This window comes from Platalea leucorodia (assembly GCF_965183815.1).
Source record: "Platalea leucorodia genome assembly, chromosome: Z".
Lineage (NCBI taxonomy): Eukaryota > Metazoa > Chordata > Aves > Pelecaniformes > Threskiornithidae > Platalea > Platalea leucorodia.
The window spans coordinates 94403176-94420649 of record NC_138858.1 but is presented as its reverse complement, the minus strand read 5'-3'; the positions used below and the strand labels follow the sequence as shown (position 1 = coordinate 94420649).

General features: G+C 56.3%; 1 protein-coding gene across 6 annotated transcripts in view; it reads right to left on the bottom strand.

Annotated features, from left to right (window-relative positions):
* Positions 1–16618, bottom strand: part of LOC309602616 (2-oxoglutarate dehydrogenase complex component E1) — a 35867-nt gene extending 19249 nt beyond the window's left edge. For 2 of the 6 annotated variants that reach the window (XM_082336292.1, XM_082336294.1), the window contains exons 1-4: positions 16533–16618; positions 13013–13261; positions 5965–6153; positions 1208–1298 (exon numbers count right to left, since the gene is read on the bottom strand). In XM_082336292.1, coding sequence (XP_082192418.1) covers positions 1208–1298; positions 5965–6153; positions 13013–13234 — 502 coding nt within the window. In that variant the 5' untranslated portion in view covers positions 13235–13261; positions 16533–16618. Of the gene's footprint in view, positions 1–975; positions 1079–1177; positions 1299–5964; positions 6154–13012; positions 13262–15130; positions 15310–16532 lie in introns of those variants that run through there. The other 4 variants (XM_082336290.1, XM_082336293.1, XM_082336291.1 and 1 more) reach the window with 3 other exon arrangements.
* Between the last annotated feature and the right edge of the window lie 856 nt (positions 16619–17474).

The window sequence follows — 17474 nt, the reverse complement described above, 5'->3', positions numbered from 1 at the left end:
GGTCCAGGGCTGGTGTCCCTGTGCTGGCAGCTGAACAAGGAATCAAGATCATTTACATGCACCGTACACTCTGATCGGCTGTTTCGGTTGTGCGAGGTTAGTAATCATTGCTGCTGCTCTACTCTAAGTTAGAAGCATGCCTCCCGAGCGCTCGTAGCGCCAGGGTAACGACCCTTGGAAAGCACCAGCAAAGTGAAAGAGCTCAGCGCCACGACCTCGCTCTAGCTAGAAGAATGGCAGCGTACTACAGAGATCAAATCTAAAGCACGTTAAGAGGTGCTGAGTTTAAGCACTTTCAGATTAGGATTTCAAGTCCTAAGCATCACGCTCGCTTCTGTGCAACACTCATGCATCTTTCGCTCGAAGGCGTTGGGATTTCCACCTCTCTACTTGGATGGGAACACATCCCAAAGCTTCCTTGTTATGATCACCGGCAGGGCCTCATAGGTCAGTCTTGGAAAAAGGGGGCAATTAAGGGATTTAGAGATGCTGCAGCAAGCCGGGAGCGAAGGAGGGCAGGGCATCGTCGCAGGGGCGCACCAAGAAGCGCTTCTCAGCCCTGCAGAGACAAAGCCAGCCCACTCCCCCCAGCTCTCGGGGCCCCCAGAGCAGCAAGAGGAGCCGAGGGACCAGACCTTCAGCTCTCACCAACACAAAACCTCTCTGCTTTGCACTTCCAGGAGATGCAATTGCTTCCACCCCCGGATGAGCGAGTTCAATGACATAATTAATTGACACCGGTTGGAGGAGAAACATGAGCTGAGCAATAGGGTTTTGGCACAAGACCCATTTGCCGTGACAGCCGGAGGGGGGCAGAACTGCTCCACGGCAGCCGGTCGACTATAAATTTAGAGTGATCATTACTAAGGAAACTTAAGACCTTTCCCCCCTTACTGGTGCAGCGATCTACCTACAAAGCTGTGAAAGAGAGAGGAGCTCAAGCAATGCAGCACTAACTGCTCTCAAAGCCCTCACCCAGTTTGTCTGTGGATGTGATAATATCGGCTGGAAGGGAGGAGTCCAGATCTGCATCCAAGATGCCCAGTGGGTCGAGTTGTGCTACATGATGCCCTCGAATCTATGAAATGGGCCAGGAATGGAAAGGAGAACAGGTACCAAGAGGGAGAGGGGAAAGGGAGAAAAACAAAAGAGGGGAGGGGTAAAAAAGTTAAATTACATTAGAATTAATTTGCAGAGTAATTCTCACCGACGTTTGGAGAAACAGTTACTGGCGCATCATCAAAATTTACACAACTAATGCCGAGAGGATCAAGCTTTGCAATGTGATGACCCCTGACCTGGAAACAACAACACAGGTTAGTCATTAAAACAAGTTAATTGAAGAGACATTCCTTAAAAAAAAAAAAAAAAAAAAAAAAGAAGAAAAAGAAAAAAAAAAGTTATGCACAGTTTCCCTCTTTACGTTTTCTGCAGAGCCACCCCAATTTCTGGCTGCACCTAAAGCCTGGAGAAGTCGGGTTTACATTCAGCTCCAGCACGTAGGTGTGAGTGCCACCAGCCTGAGGCCAGGCTCCGGTGGGGCGGGCGGGGGAAGGCCATCTCCTGCACAGCAGAGACCTTCCAGAACTGAGGTCCGAGGGTCTCCCACCACTTGCCTGGTGTCCAACCCGAGCACCTCCTCTCTACAGATGCAATAACTCCACACCGATGGTTTCCACTTAAGCATCATAGCAAACAAAGAGGCAATTTTCCAGATTTTGGCAGATCTGGGTGCTCTCCTGCCAACGTGGCAGCAAAACCAAGCGTTGCCACCAGCAGCAGTAGCTCCTGAAAGGCAAAGGAACGTGTCTGAGGAACATCTGCCTGTCTGGGCTGTTAGAGGTCAGCATCCTTTTGGAGAGAGGAGCCTGCAGCAGGACTCGGAGCACTCACGTTGCTCTTCTGGGAAGGGGCAGGTGCGGAAATACCAAAGAGCTTTGGCACCACGAGAGCCCTGACGGCTCCTGGTGGCAGCGGTCAGGCCAGGAGTCACCATGCTGGGTCTGAATCCGCATTGGGAGCCACAGAGAATAACGAGAGGTAACGAGGAGTTTTGCTTTTTGCCTTCAGAGGAGAAGGTGCCCGCAGACGGACCCCACCACATCTCGCTGGGCAAACTCAATTCATCTCAGTGGCCAGCACTCTCCAACTGGCAAGCCACAGTTTATTTCGTGACAGCTCCTGCTCTTCAGGCTCAGCGCCGCTGGGAGCGGGGCAGGAAACCCTACTGCCGTGGTCCGGGGCGCGGAGCCGCCCTTGCGCTGTGAAAACAGCGCTCCGGGCCATCCAATCTGTTACCAGTTAGAGAAGTCACTCGTATACGAGGGGATTACTAAACCTCTTGTACAAACCACGCATACTGATCTGACCTTATTTACCAGAAAAGCATTCCTATTCAGAGCATCCCAAGAGGATTTTAAGAAAGGATTTTTGTGGTTTTACCAGCCAAAGAGGCTGAAATCAGCCATCGACGTTAAGGCAAACTGCTAAGAAAGCACCGATCCCCCCCACGGCTCTCTGCAGGGCCAGATGACGACGTGCCTGAGCAGTGGTGGCCACACAGAAAGCTCTTCTTCTGGGCCAGCTTTGTCTGGTAACTATTTGCTCGTCCGTCTTGCAGCAAAGCGCTGGGGCTAGCCCATCGTTTAGCCATCGGCAGGACGCAAGCTCACCATGCTGTTCCCCATGGCCAAGATGCTCTCACTGGGACCAGGAGGCCACTTTGTCCGGCAAGCGGCTTTGAGCTGCAGGCACCCAGTCACTTTGACGTCAACTCAGCCATTTGCAGGTATGCAGCAAATCCTCAAGTCAGTGCGGGAGCAAGGAGAAGGTCTTTTCCCCCACAGGAGCCATGCTGCTTGTTATTCTCCACGTGCAATGAAAGCCAGGCAGAATTTTTCCCCCAACGCAAAAGACGACCACAGCAGATACTTGCAGGAAGCATCACACTCGCAGGCTCTGACCCTGATAGGGGACCTCAACCACCCAGACATCTGCTGGAAAAGCGGCAGAGCTAACTGCGAGCAGGCCAGGAGACTGCTGGAGTGCGTTGAGGTCAGCTTTCTAGTAGAGATGATGGAGAGCCCGACCAGAGGAGAGGCACTGCTCGACCTGTTGCTCACTAGGGTGGAAGAACTTATGGGAGAGGTCAAGACTGGAGGTAGCCTGGGGTGCAGCGATCATACCCTGGTCAAATTCTCAATCTTGAGGGGTACAGGACAGGTAAAAAGTAGACTCAGGAAAATCTACAGTGTCGGTGGATAAGGGAAGAGAGACTGATGGCATCTACCTGGACTTGGGCAAAGCTTTTGATACCGTCCTGCACGACATCCTTGTCTCTAAAATGAAGAGACATGGATTTGACGGGTGGATCACTCAGTGGATGAGGAACTGGCTGGATGGTCGCACTCAAAGAGTTGCGGTCAACGACTCGATGTCCGCATGGAGAACAGCGACAAGTAGTGTCCCGCAGCGGTACGCACTGGGACCAGTATTATTTAACGTCTTTATTGGAGACACGGACAGTGGGATTGAGTGCACCCTCAGCAAATCTGCAGAAGCCCCCAAGCTGAGTGGTGTGGCTGATGCTCTAGAGAGACAGGATGGCATCCAGAGGGACCGTGACAGGCTGGAGAGGCGGGCCCGTGCGAACCTCATGAAGTTCAATGAGGCCAAGTGCAAGGTCCTGCACCTGGGTCAGGGCAATCCCAAACATGGCTACAGGCTGGGCAATGACTGGATTCAGAGCAGCCCTACGGAGAAGGACTTCAGGGTATTCGTGGATGAAAAACTGGACATGACCCAGCAATGTGGGCTTGCAGCCCAGAAAGTCAAACATGTCCTGGGCTGCATCAAAAGAAGCGTGGCCAAGGGAGGGGATTCTGCCCCTCTGCTCCGCTCTGGGGAGACCCCCTGGAGCCCTGCGTCCAGCTCGGGGGTCCTCAGCACGGGAAGGACATGGAGCTGTGGGAGCGGGGCCAGAGGAGGGCACAGAAATGATCAGAGGCTGGAACAGCTCTGCTGTGAGGACAGGCTGAGAGCTGGGGGTGCTCAGCCTGGAGAAGAGAAGGCTCTGGGAAGACCTTATTGCAGCATTTCAATACTTAAAGAGGGCTTGTAAGAAAGATGCGGACAGACTTTTTAGTTCGGCCTGTAGTGATCGGACAAGGGGTGATAGTTTCAAACTGAAAGAGGGGAGATTCAGACTGGATATAAGGACGATGTGAGGGTGGTGAGGCACTGGAACAGGCTGCCCAGTGAAGTTGTGGATCAAGGCCAGGCTGGATGGGGCTTTGAGCAATCTGGTCTAGCGGAAGGTGTCCCTGCCCATGGCAGGGGTGTTGGAACCAGATGAACTTTAAGGTCCCTTCCAATCCAAAGCATTCTGTGATTCAAAAGGAAATAATGACTTGGATATGCAAGCACAGCTACAATTAAGAAGTCATTGCTGATGCCGCAGCAGAGCAGGATCACTGCTCACCTATAACTACAGGGACAATCCAGCCCGATCCAATTAAGAAATTAATTGCCTGGTGTTTTAAGTAGGTTACCCATCACAGGCAGGCTTTCCTCCTACCTTCCTACTCTTTTGTACATCCATACACTGTGCTGAACTTCCTTACCTGGACACCCCACTGCAGCTACAGCCCTACCATGATACCAGGGTAGGAAGGGAGGTGGATTCCTCACTGCAGACATCTTAGAAAAATACCTCCAAGAGCAATCACCTCCCGGCGCTGCCATTCGGAGACTGAGGAAGTGACAGGAATGCAGAAGAGGTTACGGATTTTGTGTTCAAATTGCTGACTTGGAGCTGCATCTTCCAACTACATCAGTCACCGCTTGTTTGAACTTGGCATCTGCCTGCTTGTTCCACCAGTGAGAGCTGCGCAGCCTTTGGAAACAACTCGCCAGGATCCGACCGAGCTGGAGAGATCTGGCAGGGCATTCACCTCCCAGGAAATCAGCCACAAGGGAAGACGCAGGTCCTCACAAACACGTAAACACATCCCACCTTCCACGTTCTCAAAGAAAAGCAGGGCAGTGCCCCAGTGTTGACGTTGGCACCTCGGCTGCGGAGGCGGGCAGGGCAGGGCCGCTTTCTTCAAGCCAGAGAGCAAGGCCAAGGCTGGGCAGACCTTTGGACTTGCCAGTGCTGCAGTTTTTGCCTTACCCTGTGGCCTTGTACATTGGATTTTCCCCATACCTGAGCAGGAACACGACCTGCAGCAGGTGCTTCTTTGCAGGAATAAGTGAGAAGACCACCGTCACACCTCCACAGCAGCTGGGTTTGTGAACTTCTCACCACACCCAGTTAAAGCCTCCACACTTGACAAACCAGAGTGCAACCAAAGGTGAAAGGATGACACAGATGTAGAAACTCATTTAAATGTTCTCTCCAGTTAAAATATTGGCTGGCCATCCCCTAGCCAGAGGATGTTTCCTTCCTGCTCAAAACTTGTTTCTCCCAAAAGGCTGACTTCGGCAGCATCGGTCTGAGTTGCAGCCCAGCGGCACCACCGCCCTCTTCCCCGTTGCAAATCATAAGGAAATGTTTCCTGAACTTTTATTTTAGGACCTCAGAAGTTGTCTCAGCAACATGGAGGAAGCGGGGGGGGTGTCCTATGCCACTGCTGAGTGTGGCAGGAGCCCACAGCACAGAAGCATCATTCCAGAAGCCAGCAAACCACTGCGTGTGGAAAAGACCTCCCCCTCCCTGCCACCGTAGTGGCTCTGTTTGGGTGACAATAGCTTTAATCTTCCTATTGTCCAACAAAACACCAGCTGAGCTTCTGCCCCAACACATCAGCAGCTCCTGTTAGAAACCAGGCAGCCCAGCACGCATCCTGCATGCTTTCCATGCAAAACACGTCCATCGACCGCACTGACCCCAGCCCACCCTGGCCACCACATGCCCCTCTATGGAGGACACGCTCCTCCTCGGCGCAAAGCCCGTCTCCTTACCTGATATGCCCTGATGAGAGATTGCACTGCGAGATGGTCCTCCACCAGTTTATCTACATTGGGCTGCGCTTGAACCAGGAACTGGGCTTGGGACAGCGTGGAAAGGCTGGTAGTCAGTGGAGGGGGGCTTTGGTAGGCGGTGCCCGGAGCAGCTCCGGCATTGGCATTGCGAAAGAAGATGTCCCATGACTAGGAAAAGGAAAAGAAAAGAGGCGACAGGGTCATTACCTGCCGACCAAAACACCTCCTCGCTGGGGTCTCAACTCTATCGCCACAGCGAGCAGTAAAACCCCCGGGGGCAGAGCTGCCTCCCCCCCTGCGCCCCAGCTCCATGCAGCCGCTGCCGAAGGCACCTACCTGCCTTGGACAGGAGAGCACTAAAGCTCTCCCACTATTCCAGTCACTTCCCATCCATCTAGATTGTTTCTTTTGGCATGAGACCGTCTCCAAAGCCCCCCCTCCCTCGGCAGCAGCGCTCAGGACAGGACACGGGTGACAGCCCTCACCTGGCTCGGCTCTCGAAACCACTACCCTGAGCAATGAGCCCCAGCCTGGGCTTCAGGCTCTTGTTTCCTTCTCTCCAGGGCAGGAGAATGCCCTCTAAATACCCCAATATTTTCTGAAAAATATTTTTGCCCTGTAATCAAATACACCTCTTCCTCTTTTCCGTCGCCTAAATGCCCTGAGACCCAAGCCCCAGTGTAAGCCATGACGTCCAGCCCTCAACCAGCAACGGCTTTTTTTCTTTTTCTGTCCCCTCTTCAATTTTTCCCTATCCTTTCAGTGACACCGATGCCAGCGTTATGTAGATACTGCTGTGCCAGCTCTCCCGTGCCCTTAGCGAGACAGGTATCGCTCCTGTTCCCCTCCGCAGATGGGCATTTCTAGGTGTTAAGAAAACAAAGCAACTCCCCCAAAAAAAGCTCTGGACAGACTTGGTGTAACTTTGTGGTACATATCCAGCACTGCCTGAAGAGCCCAGAAGTGCCCCAGGCAGGCCAAACCCAAGTTAATCTGTCTACTTGGAGAGGCAGCAACGGACCTGGGGAAGGGGAGAGACCAGCCAAGCAAAGCCCAAGCCACGTCCTCCCTTCACGCTCCCACCCCTGCCCGCTTCCCGCCTGCCACTGAGCGGTAGCAAAGGACGAGGGCAAGGTGGAGCAGCGTCCGCGTGCCTGCACGCACCTGAGACGCCAGCTAGAGCAAACAAACCCTGTCGGATTTCCACGCTGGATTCAGCCCAAGGGCCTCTCCACCGACCAGGAGCAAGAGCCCAGCGCTCAGCCCCCTGCACACCCCTGAACCTCCTGTCTGCAGAGAGCATCAAACCCAGCCTCGGTGACGCAGAGACGGGCGAAGTGCTGCCCAGCCAGCCCCAGCATGCTTAAACCAAGTTGAAAAGAGCTGTGAGAGCAGCTCCAGTGGTGGTTTGGGGCAGAAAAAGCAGCTTTTGCACCCTGGTAGCAGGGCGGAGGGGACTGAAATGCTGACCTTTCTCAGAGGAGCACCAGCTCTCCCCCTTCCCTGGAGCTCCTCCGGCTGCAGCGCCCATCACATGCCCCAGGAAGCTATTTCCAGCCCGGATTTACCCAGACGCCCCATCACACGGCTACGCAAGGTGATTAAATTTAGAAACAGGTCACGCTGAAGGAACATAAATAAAATCTGGAACAATTTGGCACCGTAACTGATAAACAATAGCTCCCTCAAGGTGGGGGAGGCCAAAGACAGAAAATACCCGACCCCATTCTGATTGCTGTCTGCTAAAGGAAATTTCAGTAGGGAAAGAGGGAGAGCTGGTTTTTGTACGATCCTTACTCCTGGCCACTGGCGAGAGCAGCCCAAGCCCCTTCCCTTGCCCAGCTCACAGGGCCCACGGGTGCCCCAGAGGCCGTCGGCTCTGGCGAGCGGGACGGACAAGCACCCCAGGATGGGCTCTGTGCCCCTGGGATGGGGAGGAATCCGGCTGGCCGCTTTGCTCCATGGTTTAAGGTTGTTTAATGTACTGGAAAATAAAGACAGGCAAGAGAAAGGGAGCATCTGCTAGCCCAGGGAGGGGGCTGGCAGCAGTGCTGGGGAGACAGGGACAGAGCCAGCACGCAGAGGTGCTGCCTTTAGGACCCCCTCCCTGCTGACATTCAACAATATTAACCTCTTGGAGATGCAATTTGCTTCTGTTTTGAAAGCAAAAGTTCATTTTAAGCTCTCCAAACAAGGTGCGGCACCAGCTCGGTCAGCTCAGGCACTTTCGCTAAATGCTTTATTGCCCAACATAATTACAGAGTATTTCAGGCTGCCTGGCTGCCGGCTTTGCCCCCGCTGACGGCTGTGGCCCTGATAAGCGCTATCAAAACATCAGCCTTCAAGTTGCTGACGTGGTTTCAAATTCGAGGGCCACCCTGGGGGTTTCTGGTGACCCATGGAGGTGCCTCTGGAGCTCACGTATCCCGTGGGAGAGGCTGAACAGCCCCATCAGCGTTATCCTGCTTTATCGCGGGAAGGACTTTGCCTTAATCCAGCACTTACAGAAGGCAATGGCAGTAATAAAGCTCATCAGGTTATTCCCCTCCGACCCTCGCCGTGCCCATGGCAGCCCTGCGAGCACTCCTCCAGCTCCTATACCCTATATATACAGGGTATTTTTTATATATATATATATATATATATATATATATATATATATATATATATAGGGTATAAGTGAGCTCAGATTCACCTCATTTTTACCAGGAGGGCTCAAAGCCGGCATCTCCCCGCTCCTAACCGCACAGGCAGCCCCCGCGTCTCGGCACACTACATGCTCTCAACCCCCGGTCCCTGCTGTGACCGTCCCACAGCCACGCATCCCACCACGGCCACGGCACGAGGCGTTAGCCCAGACCAGCTTTCCTGGCGCTCCCCTGTGCCACTGCTCTTGTGCCGGCAAAGCAGGACGGGAGAGCCAGCTGACCGCAGCTAGCCCGGATAGTTCAGGCTTTAGAGGGATTTTGAGCTCAGCTCTGAGAGCGGAGCTCACCGCAGGCTTCTCAGTTGAGAACAACCCCAAAAACAGCTCATCAGGTGAAACCAGCATCTTTCACTTTGTTTCTCAGACTCTGTTCCTGGAGAAGGCTGTGGGTCCCAGCCTCCGCCACAACGCCAGCTCGGAGGTCAGGCACGCAGGGCAAGGGGAGAGGGGTGACGTCTCCCACCCACCGCAGGGCACCTCAAAACGGGCTGGGAGGTGCACGAGGGAGACGTGGCCTCTACCTCCAGCTGTGTCCCTGCTCCTTCTCCTGCTGCAGACTCCAGGGGACAGAAAGCACCCACCAGACCTGCTCCGCATGGCGGGCAAGCCACGCAGCACCTCCTGCCTCAGCAGGGAGGAGGTACAGGCAGAGCTTAAGGCTGGAAGAGGAGAAGCTGGAACCAAATTTATGGCGGGTAACCTCTGCTGAGAGCAGGGGGTCAAGCAGCGATCGATCTGTCGTGCTCTGCACATCGCCTTGTCCCTTACCAACATAAACAAGGACCTTCAGTTCTCAGGGGTGCTCGCTTTTGAAGATGGGGGATGAAACCCAAGCATTTCAAACCCTCAAGCGAGACTCCTACCAAATCCAGCCTGGGCCCCTGTTTGCGAGCAAAGGGCGCAGCCGAGGGCACCTCCCAGGGCCAGGCATGGGGCTGCGGCCTCGCTGAAGACTGCGGGTTCCTGCCATCGTGCCAGCGAAGCTGGGGTTACACAGCGCGGTCTACACGCGTTGTGGGCATATAACCACTTTCAAGATAAAAATGAAAACACTGGCATATTAAGAAGTCCATGTTAAAGACTGTTTGATGTACGTACCTACGGGGAGAGCCATGTCCCTTTACACCAGTTCAACCTGAACAAGGGGCTGCTGTTTAGGAAGGCTTGTCACAGACGTAGGACTGCAGGTATCATCTACCTGCAATCAAAGCTCTCCGGCCACCTGCCCTGAAGCAAGCAAGTTGCTCGGGGTCCTGGGGAGAAGGCACAGGCTGTGCCGAGCGTCGCCAGCAGCCAGCACCGTACCCGAGTTGGCAAAGAGCCGCTCGGCCCCGCGGGGGCAGGAGGAGGGCGTCCCTGCTCCCCGGGGAAGCGGTCCCAGGAGCGAGCAGCACGGACCCCGCGGCAGCCCACCTGCACCGACCCCCCGCGCCCTCGCCTCCTCTTTCCCCAGCTCTGCTCTTATTTGCTCATCAGCCTCAGAAACTGGAGTTCAACTGAAGGACTGCAGGCAGAAAAAAAGCCTAAAATAGCCTTTTCCCCCCCCCCCCCAAGTCTTCCTTACTCTAAACAAACACTTAAGTATTTTATGCGGTTTAAACCACCAGTGCCTGCATGGAGGAAGTGAGTTCACTCTGCTCAGCCGGGACGGCGGTGCCAGCTGGAGTTCTCGTAGGTTTCTGGCGACAAAAGCAAAGAAACCCCAGCTCTTCCCTGGCTGAAGGCCTTGCCCTCACCAACAAAAAGCAGCGCGGCGACGCGCAGCCGGTCTCTGCTCTGTGCAGGGAACAGATAAGCCGCAGCCAGGTCCGTGTGACAGCCTGGCTGTTTTCGGGAACTCCATCCTCGGATCTGACCCTGTGTCTAACAGGACGGAGGCCAACGCTTATCAGGGACAAGGGTGACACGCTGGGAGGGGACGCAGGCTGACGGGGACCGCTCGCGAGCCGAGAGCAGGGACAGCCGCAACCCCGATCCCGCCGCAGCGGCTCAGTGCCCCAGCGGGGACAGGGTGAGCCATGAAAAAGTGCGCAGAGAAGAAAGGGGCAAAGCAGGGAGCTGGGAAGGGATCTTGGTAAAGGGGTCACTGGAACGAGGTGGGATCCACCCAGAAGAGATGAGTCAAGTAGGAGGGTCAAGTGTGTCAGGGAGCAACAGCAAAGTCCACGCCAAACCTCAGGTATCAACCCCACCAAAAGTTCTGGGACCTGGATTTCATAGGATCACGGAACAGTTTGGGTTAGAAGGGACCTTCAAAGATCACCTAGTCCAACCCCCCTGGTCCAACCTTCTTTCTGCCAAGCAGGACACCAGCTTGATTTTGGTTAAAAAGCAGTCTGTAAGACTTGCTTTTTACATTACTAACATCAGGTTAGCTTCCTGGCAATAAGACCCCGTTTCATTTCACACTGATTTTCCTACTGCCATAAACCACTCCCAGCTGCACTGGAGTCAAAATCTTATGTCACCTCCTGCACTGCTCTCTAAGCACTGAAAAGTACTTCAAGGGACACTGATTTCCAGGGGTGACCAATACACACTTCACCATAAGCGTTGGACTGAGGGCCTGGAGAGTTGGTTGGAGCTCCACCCTTGTAGGCGCTCAAAACTTGGCCGCACGAGGCCCCAGGTGACCTGGTCGAGCTGTGAAGCTGGATGCCACCTCCAAGGTGGATGCCACCTCCAAGCTGGCCATGCTGGGGCAGAGGCTCCAGAGGCTCCTTCCAACGTAAATTCTCCTCCAATTTCTTCACCTGAGCGTGCATGAGGACTCCTGTACAGCACTGCATGCACTGCCTACCTAGAGATGAGCTGATGAAGCTACAGGGGCTACATTAAAGATGAGGCAAGACCAGCGGAGATCCAGAGGTCTGGCCTCGGGGCCCAAATACGCTCCCCAGCCAGCTGCCCCGGTTAGTCTTGATGTTTACTCTCACATCTGCTCAGAGAGACATTCAAGACCGAGCGGGGTCTGTAGATCAAAGAGCTGGTATCAAACCGCGAAGGCTCTTTGCCAAAGACACAACTGTGCCTGTCACTGGGACAAGCGTGGTGTAACCCACACTCATTTATAAATTAGCCTACAGCATTTAGATTCATGGCTTTTCATTCAATATCCTGCCTCTGAAGGACTGGGCTGCGGCACATGCGTCTGCTTGGGTAGCTTTCAAGTCGGTATTTGACAAAGGGCACAACCCAAAGCAACAAACTTTGTGCTGTCTGAGTCTGTATTGCTTGGCTCAGCCACCCGTTTGCCTCGGAAGAAGCATAAAGTCAACATTGTTTGTGAAAATCCGGCTTTGATCCTACCTTAAGACCTTTAGAGCGCCCTACAGTGCATTCTGGATGCGTAGGATCGGTGCCATTGAAAACACACTCAACGCTGATGCAAGCGTTGGGGCATGAGATTCCTTACTCACCCTTGGCTGCTCATTTAACCACCACGTCCTGGTTTGCAGACTGCTCATGTGCTACTGAATAAAGAAAATCCCTGCTCTACAGCAGGACACGTATGAAACTGTCTTTAAAACCCCCTGGGTAATGCTGAGCCTTAGTCACTAGAGGGACATTTTCCTTGTGAAACACTGGGGATGGGGAAAAATGCAGGCGGGTTTCAGAAATCCTCTTCCCAGCTGAGCCCTCACCTGCTGGACTCTGTGTTCAGCAGCTGGCCTTCTCCTCGCTGGAGGAGCTTCAGTAATTCAGATCAAGACAGACCTCTGCACATACTGCCCACAGCTGAGTTGCTTTCCCAGTTTTAAGTTTGGGAGCAGCTGGTGGGAATTCCTCTGGCCACCAGACCCAGTCCCCCTCCCCAGGCTGCAGATCAGCAGCCTGGCTTTATGCACACAAGCTCAGAGTCAAACTTAGCTACAGCCCGTCTACCCCAACATGTTACACCACCTGAAGCAAAAAGGAAACCAGTCAAGATGTGGAGAATATCCTCCCTGCCTCCCCCCCCATCCTGCCCCCCATAATAAACCCTCCTGATGAGCCATCAGAGCTGGAAAAAATAAAGCATTGGAAGCTCAATAAAGGTGGATTCCCAGGAGAAGGCATTCCTTGTATCCACTTGTGATCCAGGATGCTGCCTGTGTCCCACAAGCCCACGGTGTTCCCTCTTGAACAGAGAAACTCCTCTTGGCTCTTGCTCAAGGAATCGCTGACGTTTCTTTTGGGCAAAGCGAGGCAGAAGGACCATCCAAATCATCCGGCCCCTCCAGCTGAATCCTCCCTGGGACGTGTGCACTTACCTGAACCCACTGCTCAGACACACACAGAGAGAAGCGAAGGCGATATCCTGGCAAGGTTGCTCCTTACCTTATGTACACTTTTGGGATTTTCCAGCCAAGCATAATACATTTCCTCCACGTAGTTTGAACTAGTCCCACTCAAAAAAGGCTCGGCAGCCACCGGTGCACTGTAGCACCTGATCTGTTGAAACGTCCTGGGTGTTGCCGGCCTGTGTTGGGAAATTGTCTTTACAGTCTGCGAGGCCGTCAACGGCCTCAGCTTTGCCGCACAAGTCCTTAAGTTAAGCATGTTTGTCCTGTCGCCTCACGCACGTTCCTGTCGGGAGAGAAGGGAAAAGTGGGTTAGAAATTATTGCAGGAGAGTGCAGAGCAGAGGCCGCCCCGCTCCGTCCCCCGTCAGCCCTGAGCATGGAGAATTGAGCTTAGGATCAGTTTTTAATTCAGATCAATCCCTCCACCCCGTCCCACAGCCAAATCCCCGACAGCTTGGGAAATACAGTTTTTGCTCAAGATGCTCGGCGCAGACGGGTCCGCCTCCCCCGTCCCTGCCAGCACGGCACCGGCATCTCCCGTGGCACGACAGTGAAAGGCAGATTTGTTCAGTGGGGTACCCGACGCCAGCCTCAAACGAGCCGCTGCACGTCAAAGCCACCTGCACCTTTTTATATCGGCACCTCTGTACAAAATAAGGCATGTCTGATGGTGAAACGCAGCCCGGATTAACAGCACAAGGTATCAGGCTCCCCCAGTGCCTTCTTCTTTAGGTCCTAGCCAACAACATCGACTCCTTTTCCAACAATAAATCCATAAAGTATTCTTCGATTTCTTCTGATTTTCTGATTCTTCCTCCGAGAATCCTCTTTTTGTTTTAAACAGGAAAATCCTCTCTATGAAACTCAGATTCCAGCAGGAACTGGACACTTTGGCCCTTCAACCTCCCATTTGCTGCGACACAGCCGGTCATACGAGTTTATAGAAAAGCACTTTAAAGCGCCGTGCCCAGAAGGGTGCTGGAAAAAATTTGTTACCAGCTGGATTTTAATGCTGAACGTCACGTTTTCCTTCATGTTGAGCCGATCCAGTCTGGTGGGGCACGCTCCCCCAGGCCTGCGCAAGCCGCAGGAGGACAACTCTCATCGCACTGACCCAGTGTGGAAGCTTTTTCCATCGGTCTCTCTCCCACGCAGAAGGCCTCGGCTTTGATTTTTACTGCGTTACTCACCCCGTGACCACTCTGCTTGGCCGAGGTTTTCTTCTTGCCAGTTTGTGTCACATGCACCAGGATAAAGATGGGAAGGAACCGTCTACAGGGCAGACCCCTTGCAAAGCAGAGGTACAGTGGTGCAAAGCACTTGGGACGTGGGCTCCAGGATAGACCGCTTCATTGCCTCTCCTTAAAAGCTCAGACTCAAGAAGGCTGACGCAGTCAAAAGACCCAGAGCGGGGCTCTCCCTGTCCAGAGAGACCAGACAAGCAACCCGGAGCCAGCACAGGGCCTCTCCAAGGTCCCCCAGCAACCTCCACCTTGCAGCTCTTGGTGGGGTGCAGCCCCACAGGTCCAGGGAGGCCCGCGGTTAACCACGCTCCTCGTTATGCGCATCCGACCAACAGCCACAGCCCAAGGGACGGCGCTGGAGCCAGATCATCTCGGGGGGAGCGCTGGCACCCCGAGACAGTTCTTGGAGCTGCCCTTTCCACCCAGCTCCTCCTGCAAGAGGCAGGACCTGAGGCTGGATGTGACCCAACTGGCCGGCTTCCACATCCCCGACCAGTTTAACGAGCAGCAGCCAAATGTCAAAGCAGCTATCGTGCGTTCACCAGATCAAAATGAAGTTTCACAGCAGACTGGGGAAAAAAATTACACCTTCATTACCGGCATTTCGTCAGCCAGGCTTCCAGATTTGCCTTGCTGAATCTAGTTCTGGCTACTCAGCACGGCAGCGGCTACGCTTCCTGCCTCAAATCACAAGATTTTGGACCAAAGAGCCTGAGGAAGACCTGGGATCGCTCTAATTCAGCCCAAGTGTTTTACAGATTTACCCAAGGGAAAAAGGGAAGACCACTCATCCCTTCCACCCTGCTCGCTCACTTCTGCCCACAGTCAAACCAGGACCGTAACAGGCAAGAAACGGCAGGCAGGTGCAGGACAGCCAGCATGGCAGCACTAGATCTTTTCCTTGCTTACCCTCCTCAGATTTAAGCAGCAAAACACACAGAGATATTTTAGAGAGACAACTGATTTGGGTGTCGGCGCACGGGCACGCACGCGGCAGGGAAAAAGCTTTCGGACGAAAGTATCAGCGGTGTCTCCAGCTTTGGTGTCTGGTTTCGGTGCTGCCACTCAGCAGTGTCCTGGTGACCTCTCTGGAAAACAGCGGGGTTAATGCCAGGCTTTGACCCAAAAGGAGCAGAACCAGGCGGTCTTTGAGGGCCTCTCGCAGAAAGGGTTGGCTTCCCAAAGGCGCAGGAGCCTGTGCTGTGCCGCAGACTGGGGCGAGCTCGGAGCAGGGATGTCTCCGAGGTAAATCAAAATAGCGCACGATGACCAGGAGGACATAGGGAACCAAGCCCGAGATAACCGATATAGGGGTGACACATGAACACAAGGTTCACCCACAGAGTTACAGCTGGGGAGGGTTAAGGAGAGGCAGCCTGGGCTCGTCAGCTGGGCCCTTGTGGCAACAGCCGGATCACAACCAAAATTTCACCGCGAGGTCGAACAGCAATATTCATAACAGATTAACGGCTGGGGCAGGCAAGAGTGTACCGTTAAGCAGATTAAGGCACTAAATTTGAGCTCTGGCAGCCGGAATCCACAACACCTGCCCCAGAAGGCAGTTAGCTGGGAGCTGCTCTGGTTTTTGGGGGTTTTGGGGGGGTGGCGGAGGGGGGGCGGTTAAAATCAGCAAAATTCACCGTTAAAGGAGGCAGCGGGGCCCGGGCCATCCCAGGGCCGCGGGCTCCCGGCCCAGCAGCTCCAGCGCCAGGCGCCTCCGGGCCCGGGGCAGCCGAGGGCCCCGGGGCAGCCGGAGGCAGCCGCTGACCCTCTCCGGGGGGGGGGGGGGGGGTGCACCGTCGAAACCCCCCGCCCGTCCGAGCCCTCCTGGGCCGCCCCGGGAGGCCCGGCCGGGTCGGAGCGGGGGACCCACCCGCCGGGCGGGGCGGACCGGGGCACCCTGGGCGCGGCCCCGCGGCGGGACCGGGGGTCCCGGGGGTCCCCACGTGCGGGCGGGCGCGGGAAGGGGGCGCGGCACCCCCAGCCCGCCGGGCCCGCCCCCGCTCCGCAGCCGCCAATCAGCGCCCGCCGCCGCCGCCCGGGCTTCGCGCCCCTCGCCGCCTATAGGAGCGGCGCCAGGCGCCGAGCCGCCCTCCCATTGGCCGCGCCGCGCTGCCCTTCTAGCAGCGATCCCGCCCACCCCCCCCGCCCCGAGGCGCCCGGGCGGCGGCGCCAAGGACACCGGGGAGCGGCCGCGGCCCCCCCAGCCCGGCGCGACCCCCGCCCTCCCGGCCCCGGCCCTCGCCCCGGCCCGCCCCGCTGCAGCCCGGCGCTGCCCCGCCGCCCGGGCCGGCCCCGCCGCGGCACCTACCGGCACGTCCGTCCGCCCCGCTCCCGGCCCCGGCTCTGACAGCGGCCCCCAACCGCCGGCTGCCGCCCCGCCCCGCGCCGCCCCGCCCCGCACGCTGCGTCACCGCGTCGCCACGCCCCCCTCGCCTGCCGCCACGCCCCCCCGAGCCCTTCCCAAGGCGCCTGCGCCACCGCCTCCGCGCGCCGGACAGGGGGGCTCCAGGGGCGGGGCTTGGGCGGGGGGACCAGGGTGGGGCGGTCGCCATGGTGACCAGCCGCCGCCCCCGCCTCGGGCCTCGGCGCCACGGCCACCACGGCCTGGGGACCCTCACCATGGGGACCCCCACCCTGGCCTGGAGACCCCGCCACGGCCTGGGGACCCTCACCCTGGCCTGGGGACCCCCACCATGGGGACCCCCACCCTGGCCTAGAGACCCCGCCATGGCCTGGGGACCTCCAACATGGGGACCCCCACCCTGGCCTGGGGACACTTGGTATGGCCTGGGGACCCCCACCATGGCCTGGGGACCCCATCATAGCCCAGGGACCACGACTGTAGTCTGGGGACCTCTTCCATCACCTGGGGACCCCCTCCAGGGCCTGGGGACCCCACCATGGCCTAGGGACCCTCACTATGGCCTGGGGCCCCCCGCCAGGGCCTGAGGACCCCCCATGGATTGGAGGACCCTCCAGCGTGGGGGACAGGTGGGGCTGGCCGGGGGCGCAGGCAGGAGGGGCGCAGGCAGGAGGGGCCCGGGGAGTTTTGGGGCTGCTGGCAGTTTCCTGCCGGGTGAGTCACGGCCACGGCAGCTCCGAGCCGCGGAGCCCCGCGGGGCCGGATGGCGCTTTCGGGAAGTGAAACGGGCACCAGGAAAACACCCCAACAGCCCGCGGCCACGCAAGCCCGGCCACTCACGTCCCCGGCCCAGGCAGCGGGACGGCGACAAGGACTGTCCCCAGAGGC